This window comes from Rhinolophus sinicus, linkage group LG03 (assembly GCF_036562045.2).
Source record: "Rhinolophus sinicus isolate RSC01 linkage group LG03, ASM3656204v1, whole genome shotgun sequence".
In the NCBI taxonomy this organism is placed as follows: domain Eukaryota; kingdom Metazoa; phylum Chordata; class Mammalia; order Chiroptera; family Rhinolophidae; genus Rhinolophus; species Rhinolophus sinicus.
This window is the reverse complement of record NC_133753.1, coordinates 46587724-46607986: the sequence shown is the minus strand read 5'-3', so window position 1 is coordinate 46607986 and position 20263 is coordinate 46587724. Positions and strand designations below refer to the sequence as shown.

Below are 20263 nucleotides of genomic sequence, written 5' to 3'. Positions count from 1 at the left end.
AAGCTGGAGAAAATACACCAAATGTTAATAATGGTTGTTTTGGAGTAGAGAGTCTATGGGTAACTTCTTTGTACATTTCTGTATTTTCTATGAGTTATTATTTTTTTTATAATAGCAAAAAAGACCATCAACTTCATTTTTTAAAAATGTTTATGGGGTATCTTTGGTTCACCTCTTTCCCACATTGTTATCATATCTCCAACTAGTCTATTCTCTCCCATCCATCCTTTCCCCTAGTAGAATTTTCTTTTTAAATAAAAATTGAATCATGTTTCTCCACCAATTAAAGGGCTTCCATAAATTACTGTTAATTTTCTTAAGTGTGACAATAGCACTGCGGAGTGTTAGGAGACAGACCTTAATCTTGGGAGATGCATACTGAAGAGTTTAGAGTAAAGTGTCAGGATGGCTACAATTTTCTTTCAAATGATACCAAAAATTTAAAAGATCATGTGTGTGTGTGTGTGTGTATTACTCTTTACATAAATATATTTTTTTTTTGTTTTTTTTTTTAAAGACAGAAAGAGGTAAAACAAATGTGACCAAATGTTCAGTTTAGGAGAAGGGTGTAATGGTGTCTATCGTATTCTCCAATTTCTTCAAACATTTTGAAAAGTTTTCATAATACAAAATTTTGAGGGAAAAACCCTTCCATGGCTCTGACTGCACATACAAAGTCCTTGGTCTGCCCTGAACCTTTCCAGTCTCACCCTAAACTTGCCTGACAGTTAAATCTCTGCCAAGTCTCACCTCCACTCCATGCCTCCCAGGTGGGAGTGTGGAAATAGTCTCATTCTTGTAAATTCTACTTTCAAATGCATGCATATTTTATGGCAACTACTAGAATACAAATTTATTTAAGTATGAGCAATAACTTACTAGAGAAAACAATATATAACTAGATGATAAATTAACTGTGTAAATTTAGGGCACAGTGCAGATCTTGGGATTAACTGTATGTAACAGGCATGACCCAGGGAAGTAAGAAATCTGCACTGTTAGAATCTGGTGAAATAAAAGCTAACACCCAGCTTTGATTAATGTTTCCTGACTAAGTTCAAATCCCAGGCCTGTCATTTAATACCGATGTGCTCTTGGACAAGTTACTTAACCTCTCTGAATCTCAACTGCCTCGTGTGTAAAAAGATGACCATACCTTGTACCTCAGTGGGCGGCCATGAGGATCAAATGAGAGAACAGATGTAAGCATGCTGTACTCTAGAGCGTACCATCTATATTTAAAGTATTATTAGTATCATTCCTATGAAAGCTTGATGTGCAGACCCCATCACATCATGAACATAAGAACAGCTCAAAGGATGATCATGAAGGAATTTAGATTTTTGGAGTATCTTGCTCAGGAATTCAGTCCTCTTAACACTGTTATAAATCAAAAAGCCCCTTCTGAGTTCTGGGTTCTTGGCTTGCAAACAATTTGATTCAATTGTCATGTCTTATTCTTTTTGTTTAAAATACTAGTCAGACTCAAGTTGGATCAGGGTAGAGCTGTGGGGAGTGTGGCGACACACCCTTACTCAGAAAGGAAACTCCCAAATCCAAAATAAACACAAAACCACACAAAAACGCCCTCTACAAGGCCTTTATTTGTATTGGGATCACATACCAGGGTGAGGTCCGCGGGGAGCGCTGGTACCATCCCTGGTAATCCGTCCTGTGGGAGGCGTGCCTGAAGGCACTTCTGGTGCTACCAGTGCTGAGGGGTAGTCAGCCCCAGTGTCCCTTCCATCTACATAAACACAGGGCAACATCATCTGCCTTTACCAGTCCTACCTACCCACACCAGCAGGCCTTTCTGTGGTGAATTTACACCACATACCAGGCTGGCATTCACTCTGCTAGGCAAATGGCTTACCCCTCAGAAGTGAACATTTCTTGGGCTTGCTTTTATTTCAGGTGGCCTCCCCACCGAGTCCCACTGTGGCCATCTCCAGGGAGAGGGTGAGCCCTTGGAGAGCAGGTACCAAATCACATTGGTGTTCGTCACTCTACCCTCTGGCATAAGATAATCCCTCAATAAATGTTCACATCACTGAACTGAAATCTTCCTGCAACTTCTTTTGCATGTTCCAGGTGACGTGAAAGGGCTTTTGCCATCCATGTGTGTATTTGGTCTTACTAAGGCATTCATTCATTCATTCATTTACTCATTTTCTCAACACTGAGTAACTTGTCATGCGTCAGACACTGTGCTAGACTCAAACAGCAGAAGGTGATTTACAGTAATAAATGCTGTCAGCAGCAGTCTGTACAATGGGCAACAGAAGCAGAGAGGCAGGTTAGTTCTGTTACGCCTTGGGAGGGGACATGGATGGGAAAGGATTCCCAGAGGAAATGGCGTTTCTGCTGGACCTCAAAGGATGAGCAGGATGTCCACGGGGGGAAAAAAGGAAGAGCAGCAGCTTCCTGGATGGGAACAGCATGCACAGAAGAAGAGGGAGGCCAGAACAGTATATGTTGTCTTGTTGCCTGGGGCAACAAGAGTGGGGAAAGATGGATGAGGCCAGAATCAAGGCTGAGGCAGGGTAGGCAAGAGCTGAACGCCACGCTGAGAATGGGTTCATTTAGCCTACGGGTGATAAGGGTCCATCACAGATCTCTGGGCAACAGCACGCCATGCCCTGTTTACCAAGCCTCCTTCTCAACATGAATTTGTCCATTGATCTGCCTCCTGCCACAAGGCTGGAAGCATGTCGTGAGCAGGGTCATAGGCTCACCATCCCTAACACAATGACTGAACATAGGAGGAGAGGTCATTCCTCTTCCAAAGGCAGGACAGAGAGCTGACCCTCCTCCATCACCTGCCCCTTCAAGGAGGAAAGTGGGTGCGGAGAACAGGTCAGAGGTAAGAGAATGGAGACACGATGGCTGTGTTCATGGGGCAGCAAAGCGAGCCTGACTGAGGAGAGGAAAACAGAGGCCCTTCACTGAGAATGAAAACCAGGAACAAAAACGTATTCATATAAAATGAACTTCAGACGGTGGGAGACGATATGAAACTAAGACGCGTCCTCTAAGCTGTTAGCTGGAACTTAGGCATGAGCCCCTCCAGCTGGCAGAAAGTTCCCACCCCAGGGCACACATACACACATTCTGGCTCCACGAAGTGTACCCAATCATGAGGGAATCTCACTGAGTTCCAGCTACTCATCACTTCCTGAAGCTGTCCAGCTGGGCCCCAGCCAATGGACCCCCTGGTGGGGGAGCCAGAAGGCTTGGAGTCTACACAATTCTAAGGATATGAGGCTGGGGTGGGCGTTAGCAACGTCCTCAGCCTACGCGCATCCAGGAGAAATCCAGACTGACTCCAGGTCACGGAAAATGTCCAGATTGAGCCCAGGAGCCAGACAAGATCCCCCACTAGCAACCCCACCTAGCCACCTATCTCAGCTCTCTGCTGAGCAATTTAGAATTGCACTAACAGGCTTTGTTTTCTTAGTCTATTGGGGCCCCAAACACTGTAACAAGAGTTGTGTTTTCTTTTCCTCTATTCTGGAAAGGGAAATAACAACACCAGCTACTACTACAGAGCACCTCTTCTGTATTCAGCACTTCATGCTGCTTCTCTCTAACCTTTACAACAACTCTGCCAGGCAGGTATTATTATTCGTGTTGAAGCTGAAAACTGAGGTTCAGTTGGATCCTGGTACACAGCCGAGTGAGGATCAAACCCTGACCTGGCTAACTCCCAGCCAGCACATCCCTACCACAGCAAGCTGCCAAAAAGCAAACTAAACAGCACGAACCTGCTGTAATTAGTCATAGGGCCCGAGGGCCTCCACAACTCCTCACACCTCTCCCAGACCTGTTGGAGAACAGACAAAAGAGCTCATTTTGAAGCTGGCCTACCATCCAGGAAAGACATGAAAACAAATCATTGTCCAGTGTATTACCAGGAAGGAGACACAGGTACAATCCAGGTAGACCGTTTCCTGCTTGGTGTGTTACCACCTTGAGGTCCAAAGGCCTGCCCAGGCCACACCCTCCTCGGTGACCCCGACTTTTATGCTGTGACACCTGAGTGAAAACTCTTCAAAAGGCCTTCTATTGGAGGAACTCAAATGAGAAATGACAAGCATCAGAAAGAAGGGGGAACATACTGAGAGGACTCACAGCAAGTCACCCCATGATGCAAAGTGAGGGCAGAGTGAGATTCATGTGCGGGAACTGAGCCCACGCCCTGGTGCAGTCTCTGTGAGACCGTGGGCATGCCATAACCTCTATGAACCAGTCCCCCAAGCCAGACCCTGAGTGTCATCCTGGACTTTTCCTCTCCCACATCTAATTAGGTACCTGATCAATACTCAGCTCAACCTCTACGATAGGTCTTGAATCCGCCCCCTTCTCAAATTAGTTTGGTATTTGACACATCTCACCTGGGTTACTGCCTCTAGGCTGTCCCCATTCTGTCCATCCTCCCAGCCAGAGGGATCCTTGTGAAACACACACCTGCTCACCTCACCTCCCTGCTCACCTAGCCCCTGTATCCCTCAGGGTAAAGTTCCACCCCCTTGGCTTAGCTCCCACACCCTTGGGTCTGCCTTCTGCTCTCCTAGCTTCTTCTCCAGCCATTCGGTGCATTCACACTTTGCCTGTACTTCCCTGAATGCATTGTGCTATTTTGGGACCATGTATACTGCTGGCCTCTCTTCCTATGAAAGGCCCTTCCCCTCTGATAATGCCTGCCTGTCCTTCAAATTTTAATTCAAATACCACCTCTTCCAGGAAGCTCTCTCAGATACCCCAGTCTGACTTAGATGCCCCCTCCTTAGGCTCCCCAGCCCCTCATGTACTTCCCCCGGTCACAGCACTTAGAGTTGTTGATCTTTCTTTTCTCATGCACTAAGTTCCCCAGATAAGAAGAACTAAGCCTAGACAGGTCCTCAGTTGATTCTGTATCTGTATCTGTATCTGTGCCTAGGCACCCGGTATAAGACTTCAAACACAATAGGAATTTATGGGTTGAAAAATGAGAGGGTTGGGCTGGCCTGGTGGCTCAGGTGGTTAGAGCTCCATGCTCCTAACTCTGAAGGCTGCCGCTTCGATTCCCACATGGGCCAGTGGGCTCTCAACCACAAGGTTGCCAGTTCAATTCCTCGAGTCCCGCAGGGATGGTGGGCCCCCACAACTAAGATTGAACACGGCACCTTGAGCTGAGCTGCCTCCCTAATGGCTCAGTTGGTTGGAACGCATCCTCTCAACCACAAGGTTGCCGGTTCAACTCCCGCAAGGGATGGTGGGCCGCGCCCCCTGCAACTAGCAATGGCAACTGGACCTGGAGCTGAGCTGCGCCCTCCACAACTAAGATTGAAAGGACAACAACTTGACTTGGAAAAAAAGTCCTGGAAGTATACACTGTTCCCCAATAAAGTCCTGTTCCCCTTCCCCAATTAAAAAAAAAAAAAAGGAAAACCATAAAAAAAATAAAAATGAGAGGGTCTCCTCCCTGGCAAACAGGTCCCTCTGATCACAGGTTAGAGATCTTTATGTTTTGGTTGTCTGTACAGACTCGTCAGTCTATACAACAGAGCTCACTTACTATGGGACACGATGCTTCTACTTTGACCACACTCTTGCTTTATGAAGTCCTACGTGGTCATGGTGAACTTTCTCGGCCCTGAAGGTCAGTGGCCCCTGCAAGGAGTTTGATGGCCGCAGTACGGGGCAAGGTGAGGAAAGGCAGCCAGCAGCCCTGAGCTCCAAGATTTACAACCTCTGCTCAAGGGATGCCGGAGACCGTGCTGTGCCTGGCCCAGAGAGCCGGCCAACCTCAGCTGTGCCCTCTGAATGCTTCTAGCTCTGCCAGCTCAGGAGTTAGCTCTTGCTTACTGAAAAGTTCAGTCTTGTGAAATGTGTTTGGTTTCGAGTTTCCGGTCATTGGTCTAGTTATTTAAAAATTATACCCCATCTGCTGCTGAAAGAAATAAGGTGCCTGTGGTCTGATGAAGAAACTTCTTGCAGTCAGCCCTATGTGAAAAAAACCTGATATATGAGATGAAACAGGGCAGGTGGACGCTTTCCATAGCCTCACTTCCTTCCCAGGAGCTCAGAGTTTTCAACTGTAAGATGAGGGAGCAGGGCCACGTGGGTGCTAACCCCTACTGGCAATGACACCACGAGAGATGAGGTCCATTCTTCCTAAACGGATTCTTTCCCCTCACCCCCTCACTGACCTTAAGATCAAAGTGAGCAATTTTCTTGGCGTGAAGGTAGTTCACCCCATCCAGGATCTGCTTGATGAAGCTGGTGGCTTCCTCTTCACTCAGTGACTCCTTCTGGGCCAGGAAGTCAAACAGCTCTCCTCCGGACACTCTGCAAGACACCAGCAGGAGGGCCCAGTCAGCCCTGTGCGTCATGAGGCCCAGCCAATGCATGCAGCTCCTGAACCTGACCCCCAGCTCCCCTGTGTAGCAGAATCCCCACGCCAATCTCTGGGGCTTTGTCCAGCCAGCACCAGGGACTGGCTTTGCTTCTATTTCCTATGTTCATCCTTTTGGATCACAAGGGCAGGAACCACCCTTAAGTGTCACCAGAAGAGTCTCTGTTCACACTCTAGGCCCCGGTTCCTGATTACCCTGGGTGTCACCTCCCCCCCACATACAACTGAGGTGGCAGAGGACAGAAACAAGTGTTGCGGGATAACAAAGAGGAACATATGCTGGGCCAGAAACTGGAGAGCTAGGTTCCAGTCCAGCCCTGCCACTGACCTTGGACAACTCACTTCCCCCACTCTAGGCAAGCCTCAGTTTCTTTACCTGCAAAATGAGCAGACTAAACAAGATGGCTCCTAAAACCCCTTTCGTTGATTTTCTACAAGATGGCCTCTTCAAAGGTTCAAGAAAATCTAAGCATGGTCCCTAATTTAAAGATAAAAACCCATTAATTATACTCATTTCTAAAATTCTAAAGTAATACTTTTGTCCTCACATTCCACACTCTATCACTGTATGATTGTTGTGACAGGAATGGAGACCTACAGAGCAAAAACAATCTCCCCTGTAAATACTAGCTTACAATTTTATCTGAATTAGGGATTTAGGGTTGCAAGATAAATTAGGAGATTTGTATTTGCCAAATCTGGCAATTCTACCGGGCATTTGCCCTTTGACAGATGCTGGGGTATCCAGCCAGCATGTGTTCCTCTGGGGCTGGGACAGAGCCAAGGGTCACCCCAGGGAAAGATCTCAGGGAGGGATCTGGCCAGGCAGTCCAGGAACACAAGATCACCTAGAGAACTTATTTAAATGCAGATTCCCAGGTCCCACCATAGATCCTACCAAATTAGATTTTCTAGCCTCAAGGCCTTGGAACCTGTATTTTTGTAACGACATAATAACATTAATTAATATTCATTGAATACTTACTCGATACATAATGCATACTGTATGCACATTATCTCATTTAATCATCACCATACCCTATGAGCTAAGTATTATTAGTTTCCTATTTTAGAGTTTAAGGAACAGAGGCTCCAAGAAGTTAAGTGACTTGCCCAAGGTCACATAGCTAGTAAGTGGTAGAGTCAGGATTCAAACCCCGGCAGAATGATTCTCAACCACCATGTATGCTGAGTGTCCCCGGATGATTTTTCTATAGCCACAACAGCTTCTGTCCCAGTGCTGCAAATCACTTCCTGCCACCTAGTCCATCCTAAATAAAGAGCATCAAAATTTTCTTTCTGCTTTTCCTTAAAAATGTCTGGAAGCACAACTGGACCTGATGTGGTACAACAGGAAGCACCCAGCAAGACCCAGAAAGCCCTGCCACCGAAGCTTCTCGTTGGCGCTGTCTAACAGAACTCCTGCCGGGATGGACATGTTCTCTGCGTGTGCTGTCCCTAGTCACAGAGTGGCCACTCGTCACATGTGGCTGCTGAAATAGGTTGGTGCACTGAGGAACTGAATTTGCAATTTTATTTCATTTTAATTCAAAAATGAAGTGATGTGAGATTGTTTTCTTCTAAACACAACTTTATTGCTATGGTAGGATTGCATTTCATTCTAACCATTGTGTTACTAACGAATTGAGGTGATTTTAGGCTGGAAGCATAAAATCCTTATACTTTGGGTTTTGAAGCTGTAATATGAAAAAAGAATGTAAATACCTCACTCATGATTTTTATATTGATTACATGTTACATGAGAATTTTTTTGTATTGTTGGGTTAAATAAAATGTTATTAAAATCAATTCACCTATTTCTTTTTACTTCTTATTCAATGTGGCTACTAGAAAATCTAAAATGAGAAACAAAAACTCATAGACACAGACAATTGTTTAGTGGTTACCAGAGGGTAAGGGGGGTGGGGGGTGGGAGATGAGGGTAAGGGGGATCAAATATATGGTGATGGAAGGAGAACTGACTCTGGGTGGTGAACACACAATGGGATTTATAGATGATGTAATACAGAATTGTACACCTGAAATCTATGTAATTATACTAATAATTGTCACCCCAATAAATTTAAAAAAATAAATTAAAAAAAAAGAAAATCTAAAATTGCATATGTGGTTCGTATTATATTTCTATTGAAGAGTGCCAATAGAAACGGTATCTTGTTTAGATCTAATGACTGCTTTACAAGAAATACTGGAGATAGAAGGATGAGTTAAATAACGCCACGAGGAAGGCCTAAGCCAAAACCTGATTGTGAGACAATAAATGGGACAAATGACCTAGTTTTTCCAATAAATCACAGGCATCAAGAAAGAGGGGGAAGGAGAACAGCTATAGAATAAAAGAGACATACGAGTAAGAGACAGAAGAACCAAATGCAGTATGGGGACCTCACTAGGATGCTAATTCAAATAAAAACAACTGTAAAAAGAGCAGCGGGTCCATCAGGGAATATCACTATGAACTAGAGCACAGACAGCCTTGATGGCCCGAGGACTAACTGGATAATTCTGTCAGGTATAATAAATATCTGATGGCCACATTTAAAAAAACCATCATCAGTTAGAGATGCATATTAAGGCATTTAAATATAAAATGATGTGATGTCTGAGGTTTGCTTTAAAATATTAAAAATATTTTAAATTTAATAATATTAAAATGTCCTAGTACCGGTCACTTTAGCAGAAAGCAGGAGGAAGGCCCACACCAGACGACAGGTGCTGACTGGCATAAACTGATCGGCAAAACCCACAAATTTAACTGAGCAGGTGGGCGCTGCTACTCATGTTTAAGTATCAGGCAAACCCACTAATCTATTAGGGCCCCGTGAGGAGCAGGGGGCCAAAGGCTCCTGATCAGCCCAGCAGGAATCACCAAGTCCAAACACAAAAGCCATGACAAGCCCTTCTTTCCCGGGAGGTCCTCCCTTCAGATCCCAGTCACACATGATTTAGGTACAGTCTCCGCAGTCTGTAACACTCCATGCATAGACAAACACCATGAGAGCAGTGAGACAGCTTGAAAGTAAAGGAGGAGACAGAAAAACGAGGAACAGACAGAACTCAACAAACACAGCAGCTCAAGCAAGTCATGGGAGCACCAGTGTGAACACTGATGCTATGGGTGGTGACGGCTTACAAGAAGAGGGCACAGAGCTGTTGGTTGACCGTGAGCCCTGCTGGGAAAAACAGGGACATCTCAAGAGCATCCCAGACCCCAACTCCTAGGGTTCTACAGAGAGAAACAGATAATTTCCCCAGCAATGACAAAAATGCCAATTAAAATGACAACAAAGTATCACTTTATAACTATACAATTCAATAAATAATGAACCCTGTTTTAAAACAGATGACCCAGGGCTAGCAACACTGCAGGCAAATAGGAACGCTGCTACTATGTTGCAGGTGGTACTGGTTAATTAACACTATTCTATGAAAGTGAGGGTATTGGGAGCCCTAAAAATGTCAGCCTAGTCATCCCATTCCTGAGGATATATCTGAAAGAACTCGTTCAGAAGAAAAGGGGATCAAATATATGGTGATGGAAGGAGAACTGACTCTGGGTGGTGAACACACAATGGGATTTATAGATGATGTAATACAGAATTGTACACCTGAAATCTATGTAATTTCACTAACAATTGTCACCCCAATAAATTAAATTAAAAAAAAGAAGAAAAGGGGAAATTTATGGGAAGAAAGTTGTTTTATGGCAGTAAAATCTGTGATGGTTAAAAAGCTGGAAAATAAAAACCAAATGTCCAACAAGAGGGAAAGACAGGTATGTAACTCAGTGAAACATAATACAGTTAGTTAAAAGGGGGAAAAAAAGCCATTTATGAAATTATGTTACCTGGGGGAAAAGTAGAGCAGGAAATTTTACAAGTACAATGACTGTATACAAATAGATAAAGACTAAGAGGAACCACAAAAAAAACATAAATAGCTACGTTTGGGTGGTAGGATTATGAATGTCATTTCTTTTCAGTAGTATAACATTTTTGTGATAATAGACTTTTTAAATAAATGTCTTGGTCTTCCCAGTGAAGGGAAGCTTGTCACTCTCTGCCGGGAATCAGTGTGCCGACTCCTGACCATAACCTTGAGGCATGTCAGACCTCGGGCTGTTGACATGGCTGGTCACACTGTGGGAACCCACGAGGCTCGTCTGGGCCAGGCAGGTGCACCAACCCGTCCAACTGGCTGAGAAGTGCATGGGAGAAACACAGAGGACTTTGGGAGTCGGAAAAGGGGAGAGCAAAGGCAACTCGAGACATTTACACATTGAGATGGCTCATTTAAGCATCAAATGCAAGAGCATGCAAATGACCATCTGCCACGTAAATCTATATCCTGGCAACACCAGAACATAATTCTCAAATTAGAATGATCTCCAATTCCAGGTGGTCCATCCCACCTATAGGCAGGTTAAGTATGGCTACCCGGTTTACAGATGAGATCTGAAGCTCAGAAGGATGAGGTAACTTGCCAAAGGTCACAAAATCAAGGACTGCGGAGACAGATGCCACCACTCCTCTGCTAACCGGCAGATGCATACATGTCTGTGAGGCACAGAGCATGCCCAGCATGGTATCTTGCGGCTTGACTGGACACAGCCATTGTGATTTGCACCACAGGCCAACTCAGACTCTCCTGTCTGCCAGAACCCCACCTCCCCATTCCATGGAGATACCTCCAGGAGGGACAATCTCTGAACACTTGGTGTCACCTATCCAAATTCCACCAGGCTGGGCCAGCATAAGGCCATCCTGCCTCGTGGTCACAGCTATCTACACAAGCAGTGTGGACTCAAGTCCTGGTGTAAACTAAACTACATAATATATACAGAGGGTGACAAAAAAAATGTATACATATTTTAAGAAAGGAAAGAACTGTATTAAAATTGTAATACTCAATATACGAGGTCAGACAATTAAGTTCACGAACTCATCCTAGAAAAAGCTCTACATACCTCATTGCTAAATATCACTACAGTCACCTTCGAAGTACTCCCCTTGGGAAGCTATGCATCAATGCCAGCTCCTACTCCACCCTTCAAAGTAATTTTGGAACTCTTTTTCTGGAATGGCATTCAGAGCTGTCGTCGTATTACCCTTGATGTCATCAAAAGGTCTTCCTTTCAATATTTCATTTATCTTCAGGTAAAGAAAGAAGTCACTGGGGGCCAGATCAGGTGAGTAGGGAGGGTGTTCCAATACACTTATTTGTTTACTTGCTAAAAACTCCCTCACAGACAGTGCTGTGTGAGCTGGTGCATTGTCGTGATGCAAGAGCCATGAATTGTTGGCAAAAAGTTCAGGTCGTTTTCGTCTAATATTTTCATGCGGCCTTTTCAGCACTTCCAAGTAGTAAACTTGGTTAACTATTTGTCCAGTTGGTACAGATTCATAATGAATAATCCCCCTGATATCAAAAAAAGGTTAGCAACATCGTCGCAACAAGTTTGCGAACTTAATTATCAGACCTCCTATACCAATAACAAAAGATGAATATAAGTCACGTGTACACATTTTTTTGGCACCTCCACTATATATCTCCCAGCAGGTAGCGCAGCATAGACTAACTTTGTGTTTAGAATTTATAACTTTGCCTTAACCTGTAAGCCCATTTAGATCATCCAAGAATTTATAAGGTTTGTGTGATGCATATCTTTTAATTTGCTAAATGTTTCACAGAAAGACCAAAATGTAATCAGCTAAAATTCCTTCTATAACCACAATCTCTGACATTGATGATTGCCAGAACTGTTTTTCAGGAACAAGCGTAGGATATTTTGCAGGACCAGGGGGTGAATTGGCTGAAACCGCCTGAGACTGGCTGAAACAGCTTGAAGGACACTCTATTGACCTCTTTGTGAATTTTCCTCATTATAACACTGAATTTATAGGTATATATATATAAACTACATATATAGTTATATATATACACATATATATATACATATATATATGTGTATATATATATATATAGTATTATATACTTACGCCTCATTATAATACTAAAATCTCTACGCAGAGGTGGAGATTTTCCAACATTTTTGAACATGCAATGTATTTATAGCCATGTTTTCTAACTATGCATGTGGTAGAATGACCACCTATGTAATGACAAAGCCCACCTTAATGTCTATGCATGATTTCCCCCCGTAAAGATGGATCAGATGCTCCCAGACAAGAAAAAGCTAGAGCTCATCACCACCAAACCAGTATTACAAGAAATGTTAAAAGGATTTCTTGAAGAAGAGAAAGAAAAAAAAGATAAAAAATATGAATAATAAAATGGTAATAACTTCATACCTATCAATAATTACCGTGTTTCCCCGAAAATAAGACCTAGCCAGGCAATCAGCTCTAATGCATCTTTTGGAGCAAAAATTAATATAAGACCGGGTCTATATTATATAAGACCCGGTCTTAATTTACAGTAAAATAGGACCAGGTCTTATATTAATTTTTGCTCCAAAAGACGCATTAGAGCTGATTGTCCGGCTCAGTCTTATTTTGGGGGAAACATGGTACTTTACATGTAAATGGATTTAATGTTCCAATCAAAAGACATAGGGTAGCTAAACAGATAAGAAAACAAGACCCAAGTGTCCATAGATAGATGATTGGGAAAAAAGATGTGATACATATATGTACAATGGAATATTACTTGGCCATAAAAAAGAATGAAATTTTGCCATTTGCAACACCATGGACGGACCTAAAGGGTATTATGCTAAGTGAAAAAGTCAGACTGAGAAAGATAAGTATCATATGATTTTACTTACTGTGTTTCCACGAAAACAAGACCAGGTCTTATATTAATTTTTGCTCCAAAAGACGCACTAGGGCTTATGTTCAGGGGATGTCATCCTGAAAAATGCTAGGACTTATTTTCCATTTAGGTCTTATTTTCGGGGAAACACAGTATATGTGAAATCTGAAAAACAAAATAAACAAACAAAACAGACACAAACAGATACCGAGAATAAACTGATGGTTTCCAGGTGGGAGAGGGGTTGAGGGGTTGGGGGGCTAGGTGAAAATGTGAAGGGAGGGGAGGCCAGATGGCTCAGTTGGTTAGAGCGCGAGCTCTCAACAACAAGATTGCCGGTTCAATTCCCCCATGGGATGGTGGGCTGCGCCTCCTGGAACTAAAGATTGAAAACAGCAACTGGACTTGGAGCTGAGCTGTGCCCTCCACAACTAGATTGAAGGACAATGACTTGGAGCTGATGGTCCCTGGAGAAACACACTGTTCCCCAATATTCCCCAATAAAAAAAAAAGAAAGAAAGAAAGAAAAGGGGAAGGGATTAAGAAGTGTAAATTGGCAGTTACAAAACAGTCACAGGGATGTAAACCATAGGGATTATAGTCAATAATATAATAACTATGTATGATGTCAGATGGGTACTAGGCTTATCAGGGGGATTACTTTGTAAGTTATATCTGACTACTATGCTGTACACCTGAAACTAATATAATAATGAATGTCAACTGTAGTTGAAAAATAAAAAATAAAAAAATAAAAGTTTTTTTTGAAATTAAAAAACCACACAAATCTGGTATATGAAAAAGAAGAAAGATGGATCAGATGTTTTGTTTGAGAAACCCACTGCTCTGGGAGCGATTCCCAGTGTGTTCCTTTCTTGCAGGCTCACGGTGAAGTTCCTTCTCATAAAACCCTCTCAGAGTTGTCTTTTAGCTGGCAACTACTGAAGAGTTTGGACCCAGCTCAGTCCAGTAATACTGGTCCCTCCACTTCCTGGCTAGTGGATCCGGCAAGTGACCTGGCCTTACAGTGTTCTTGTAGTAAAATGGGGATAAGAAGAGTCCCTGTGGGATAGGATTAGTATGAGGAGTAAATGAGGTAAGAGACGTGCTTGGCACAGTGAATGCAAAGCAACGTCTCTGTTTGGACATTCCCCTCATGACAGTCCCTGTGAGGACTGAACAGATGACAAACATGGAGCATCTGGCAAATGTTGTCTAAATAATAATTACGACAATAAAGGCATCACAGCACCAATGCAGTGGATTTTTCTCAGGAAAGGGCTGGCGATGGGCTTTGCACAGCCAAAAGGATGCTTTTTCTTCCCTGGGACATAGAACAGACCCCTCCCTGCTCCCCATGCCCACCCTGCCCCCCATCCTCCCGCATGCTTGCCAGCCTGTAGAAATGACCCTAGTGTCAATCATGTCTTCCCTTTGATCCCCAGGTCCCAATGAAAGCCAGACCTAGAGTGTCACCCTCTGTCCCTCCAGCCTGGCAAGTCCATCCCTGCTTTGGCCCAGATTCAGAAAGGAGAATGTGGGTAACTGAGCAAAACCACCCACCACTGACTTCATCCCCTCTGGGCGGAGCTTAGGTCTGGTTGCTGCTGCCCTCTGGGGCCTGTGGCTGGACCTTCCGCTGCCCTGCCTGCCCCTGCTGCCCACCATGGGCCCCGGCAGCCCACTCACAGCTCCAGGATGAGCACCACGTCGGTGCGGTTCTCGAAGACATCGTGCAGCGTGATGATGTTGGGGTGCAGCACCTGCCGCAGGATGCTCACCTCCCGCTGGATCTCCTCGCGACTCACGCCCCGCCGGCTGGCCCGGCTCTGGCGCTTCTTGATGAACTTGGCTGCGTACTCCAGCCCGGTGCTCTTCTCCCGGCACTTCTTCACAATGGCAAACTGGCCGCTGTGGGGACACAGACTCACACAGTTAGGGTGTCACTGTGGCCATTGGGGAAGTGACCCGACTGTTGGCCCCCAGGTCACACTAATTCAGAGTCACTCTGCGAGGGCAAGACAAATCATGTCACCAGCCAGCATCCCCACCTGGCCATCAACCAGTGGCTGAGATGGGGCAGGTACTGGGCTTCCCTTCTGTTCATATGAATCCTGAAGGAATGTGAGTATTGTCGTTCCCAGTGTACAGATGTGAACACTGAGGCTCTGAAAGGTTATTGATTTGATCAGAATGACATAGCCTTGTCATTCCAAAGCCTCAGCTAGAACCCAAGTCTAGTATTCGCCAGATGAAATCAAAATGTCCACAGGCTTATACTATGTAATGGAAAAGATTAAAAAGGAAAAACAAAGACAGACATGGTCAAAATACTAATGGTAGCAATCATCCATTTGAGTCTCCTATATCTGGATATAAGTACATATTCGTCCATTTGGAATAACAAGGTGACAAGCACCTCGAACTTCTCATGTTTGTACCTTTGCTCCCAACGACCCCCCCACCCCAACAAATAAAATCTCAATTACCTGATGTGAGCCAAGCAGCTAGACAATAGGGGGACCGAACAATTACGAGAATGAGGGACTTAATATAAACACAGGGCCAGAAGCTATGCAGGCTGGGATGGTGGAGATCATGGTGGGGATCCTGGTGGGGTCCTGGTGGGGGTGGAGGCAGCCTGACACTGTCAATACTACAGTGGGGTTCAAGAGGGCTGATGGGACCACAGAGTTGTAAACTGTTTGGAAACTGAGGCACAAGAGAGGTCAAGTGACTCACCTGAGGTCATCACAGTTAATGGCAGAGCCAGACTCCAGAGCCCACTATCCACAAAGCCTCTCAGATACAGAAGTCAGGGCTGGGCCTGGAAGTCCTCCACGATGGGGACCAAGACAGCAGCCCTAAGTGGCATCCATGCCAGAGCGGCGGGCAGCCCTGAGCCAGCTTCCCCAAGTGCTCCCAGCGCAGCCCAGCACACAGGAAGGACAGCAGCCTCCATTTCACCATCTCAGTTCAGGCACTGAGTGCCAGCGGCTCTAAGTCTCTGGAGACTGCCCAGGGGCCCCCCTCCTGGGGGGCCTCCCACTCCCCTTACAGTGTTTTCCACCATTGCCCCGTGTTTTCTTGCCACCCACAATACCCACTGCTTAAGACAGAACTTAGAAAGTTTCAAGGTTCAGCTTAATGGCTTAATTAGGGGTCACCAGATGCCACACTTAGGATATACTCTGTTAGTGGCTCTGGGGTGAGAGCCACACAATTAAATGCTTTGGAGATGTGCCTCAACCTCAGAAAAAAAGCATCGCATCTGAATCATTCCATTACTAGAATCATACTCAATGAGGCAACCTTCACCACACACACAAAAAGATTCGAGTAGAACAAGCGAGGAATAAATACGCCAACACGTAAACAGCATTCTATGCCAACCATCTTAAAGATGTCACCAGACACACATTCATGCGCCTCTCCATCCCTTTCTTCTCCATTCACTCAATGCTAGCTGAGCATCTGCTCTGTGGCAGGCTCCATGCTGGGCAGAAAGGGGCAGGGACCAAAGGCCCGGGGAATAGGTACAGAGGGAGCTCTGGGAAGGGAGAGGGCCCTGGGGGCTGGGCTGGGCAGAGAAGGCCTGGTGGAGCCAAATTAAATTACACTGTCCACTAACATTAAAGTTTCAGCTATTTATGCCCCAGTATTGGCTCTCAGCTATCCACACACTAGGGGCTGACGCAGGTGGAGTGAAGCCAGGCCTCCCAAAGCTGGAGTGAATCCATTCAGCGAGATCTCTAACACACTGGCGACTTGGAATCACTTTGGGCCTCGGGGACATCGGGTCCTTTAGCGGGTGCCAGCAAACACTTGACGAAGCTTCTAGCCCAGGCAGCTGTGAGTGTCAGCGTCAGAATGCCCACACTCCGCTCCCCTCTCTCTGATACCTCAAGGGGCCTGGCATCCATCGGCAATCCTGAGGACAAACAGTTGAACTGTGGGGAAGCCAAAACTTAAGGATTCTGAGCCATTTGTTTAAGCTTACAGAGCACAGAGGTGAAAGCACAGGGTTTTTATAAAGCAGAACTAAATATTTCAGGTGACCTTGACAGAGTTTCCCCTATTCTTATGAAGGAAACAGAGGCATTTTCCTATATCGCATGCCTAAAAAATTCTTCCAACTCTCCAAAAGCAAATGAGTGTTTGCTTTTCCTCGTTGAGTTTTCTCTTTGTGAGAGCAGCTGTGGCACTAAGAAGTGACTGGGGGTCAGGCATCTTCCTCCCGCCAAAAGGTATTTTGTGAGGGGGTGACTAACGCGGAGCCAAATACCAGGCAACACACTCATCTCCCCTCTCTCCACAGGGGTGGGGTCCTCCATTCGACCAGCCCTGGGGAGCCTCAGGAAAGCCAGGCCACTCGCTGGCTTTCCTCTTTCCTTGGGCTGTTACTGGGAAGAGTGGAGAATATGCCCCACCAGGGCCAGCCCCCAGCCCATGAGGCTTTGGACAGTGAGAGCAGGTCAGACAGGTCTGGTTCAGGAACTTATCCTGTCACCTAGGGCAAGAGGCTATCTGATCTGAGCGTCAGTTTCGTCATCTGTAAAATGGGAACTATGAAGACTAGAAATATCTGTCACATTGGCCCACAGTCATCCCTGATAAATGGTAGCTTTCATGACTACAAGTTTGTGGCTCATGTGTAGGCTGAGCAAGAGGTACTAGACATGGAAGTCCCTGATTTCAATGGTCTGCAATGTGCAGCCAGGAAATCAGTGTAATTTTAAAAGCCCCCCTGATGATTCCAGCGCACAACCAGCTGTGGAAATATCTCTATTCTAAGCAATTGGCCGACTCTTAATCCTTAGAGCAGTGGTTCTCAGCTCTGGCTGTACATTGGAATCATGTGGGGAATTTTAAAACTACTAGTGCCTGGGTCCCCCATCTCCAGAGATTCTGATCTTCTGGGTCTGGGTGGCAGCCTGGGAATCAAGATATAGCAGGTTCTTAAATAACGTCATTTCATTATAATGAACGATGAGACGCCGTTTGAACTTAACTCTAGTTTATATCAATTAGCCTACGGTAAAATTGGTTCCATTATATGTTATTTTGCTTAAAGTTGTCGAATGACGTTAAATGAGGACTTTCTGTACTTAACAGCTCCCCAGGGACTCTGACGGGCCGTCAGGGCTAAGAGACACCCACAGACCACAGTTCTCTGACTACCTCCACTTTACAAGTGAAGAAACTACAGATGTTACTCATATTATTCCTTGTCCTTTTCAGTATGACCCTCTCCCTTAGTTCTTTGATCTGACAAGGGAGGGAGAAAGGGAACAGGGAGGGGAGTGTAGTGTATCCCACCAGCATAGCTTCTGCTTGAGGGGTCTACAATCTAACTGCCTCAGTATTCATTTGCAAATCAAAACAGATTACCCTGGGCTTTGGGGGATAACAGGAGTGAAAGTTTGCATTCAGGCACCCCTTGGTCACTGTACCCAGAGCAGATGCACAAAAGCCAGACCTGAGGTGGCTCTATCATGCCCAACAAATGGCACAAGCAGACCCAAGGGTAGGTTGAAAACAGTGACAGTGATGGGCCCTTGTCTGCCCATGAGATAGGCTCCAAAGCCAGAGGTTCAGACTCCGTGATGCAGAGGTCACCTGGCTTCGCTATGCGGGTAAGGGGTGGACAGCGAGAGCGGGCCACTCTAAGTTAGGACAGAGCCACCCAGGGAGGTATCCAAGAGGGAACAGAGGGGAGCCATCCAATCTCTCTCTAATGGAGGTCACTGCCAACACTAATTTAAAAATTATGGGAATGCTGCAACATTGATATACACTCGTAGGCAATGCATGCATATTCCAATGTCATCCCCCATCCCCCGACCCCCCTTCATACCTAACCCACGTCTAATTCAGCAAAGGGCTGGTGGTCGGGAGGCCGGATTCCTGATCCTGACCTGCCATCAAAGCTTCATGGCTTTCGACAAGGAACTGCCTTCTCAGGTCCTGTTTCTCTCCCCGCCACCTGAGGTCTCATCTCAGAAAGCTTCCTGTTAGCTCAAAAAGCCTGGGACAACTCTGAACAGAAAGGAGGGCTTTCGCTTCACTCTCCAAATTCCTATCCCTGGGCTGGTGTCCGGAGACTTGTGTTCTAGTCAGAGCCCTACCACTAACTGGCCATGATCCTAGGTAGCCTATTCAACGCCCCAGGCCTCAGTTTCCTACCTGTCAAATGGGGGGGGAGAAACACCAGGTCTGCCCACCTCACAGGACTGGTGGGGAAATCACGAGATAATGCCTGAGAAAGGACTTCACCATCGAGAGCTGTACAAAGGCAGGAGGCATGGGTGGGTGGAACTCCGAGCCCGAGGTTGGCTTGCAAAAGTCACGTAGGTAGGTTTAGTGAGTGACAGTTAACCGGCAAGTCACAGAAACCACCTTCCCTGCTTCTGCCAGCACACTATCCTGCAATTATGAAAGGAACACACCCCTCTTCCAGGCAGAGAGCTCAGCTCCTCACTCACTCAGCACCCTGGGAGGACAGAGGAAGCTGCAGAGAGAATGAGACAGATGGACCTCATTCCAGAACTCAGCAGAGCCCAGGGTGGCACCCCACGAGGGTCTCCTGTTGTCTGCCCCAGAATCACCTGATAAGGAGTAACCCTAGAACAGCTTCTCAGCGCCGAAAATGGTGTTGGTGTCTCCAGCACCAACTCCTAAGCTTCATGGAAAAGCTTCATGGAAAATTCAATCGCCCCCAAATTTCTCACTGCCAAAGGGGAATTAACCTAGAGATGACCCAAATCTCACACCACTTAGATTTTGCATAGCAATGTGGCCATTACAACATTTACACCCAGCTTTTCTCTTTATACGCTAAAATTATATTTATTTTATTAATATTTGCAGATAGTTCCATTTTACAGAACAGAAAACTGAGGTTTAGGGAGGGCAAGTGACTTGGTAGTTGGCCCTGAGAGCAGTGCTAGGACCTAAACCATGTCTACTGACTCTCGCTCCAGTGAGCATGTTGAGATAACTAACTAGTGGTGGTGTAGCAAGCAGTGAGGAGAGGGGCCCGCTCCAGAAGGGAGGAGCATTTTATCACTG

At 45.5% G+C, this 20263-nt stretch overlaps 1 protein-coding gene across 4 annotated transcripts in view; it reads right to left on the bottom strand.

Annotated features, from left to right (window-relative positions):
• DAPK2 (death associated protein kinase 2) overlaps positions 1-20263 on the bottom strand; it is a 113721-nt gene that overhangs the window by 35792 nt on the left and 57666 nt on the right. For all 4 annotated transcript variants that reach the window (XM_074327592.1, XM_074327590.1, XM_074327593.1 and 1 more), the window contains exons 3-4: positions 14882-15103; positions 6192-6330 (exon numbers count right to left, since the gene is read on the bottom strand). In XM_074327592.1, the coding sequence (XP_074183693.1) occupies positions 6192-6330; positions 14882-15103 (361 nt within the window). The remainder of the gene's footprint in view (positions 1-6191; positions 6331-14881; positions 15104-20263) is intronic.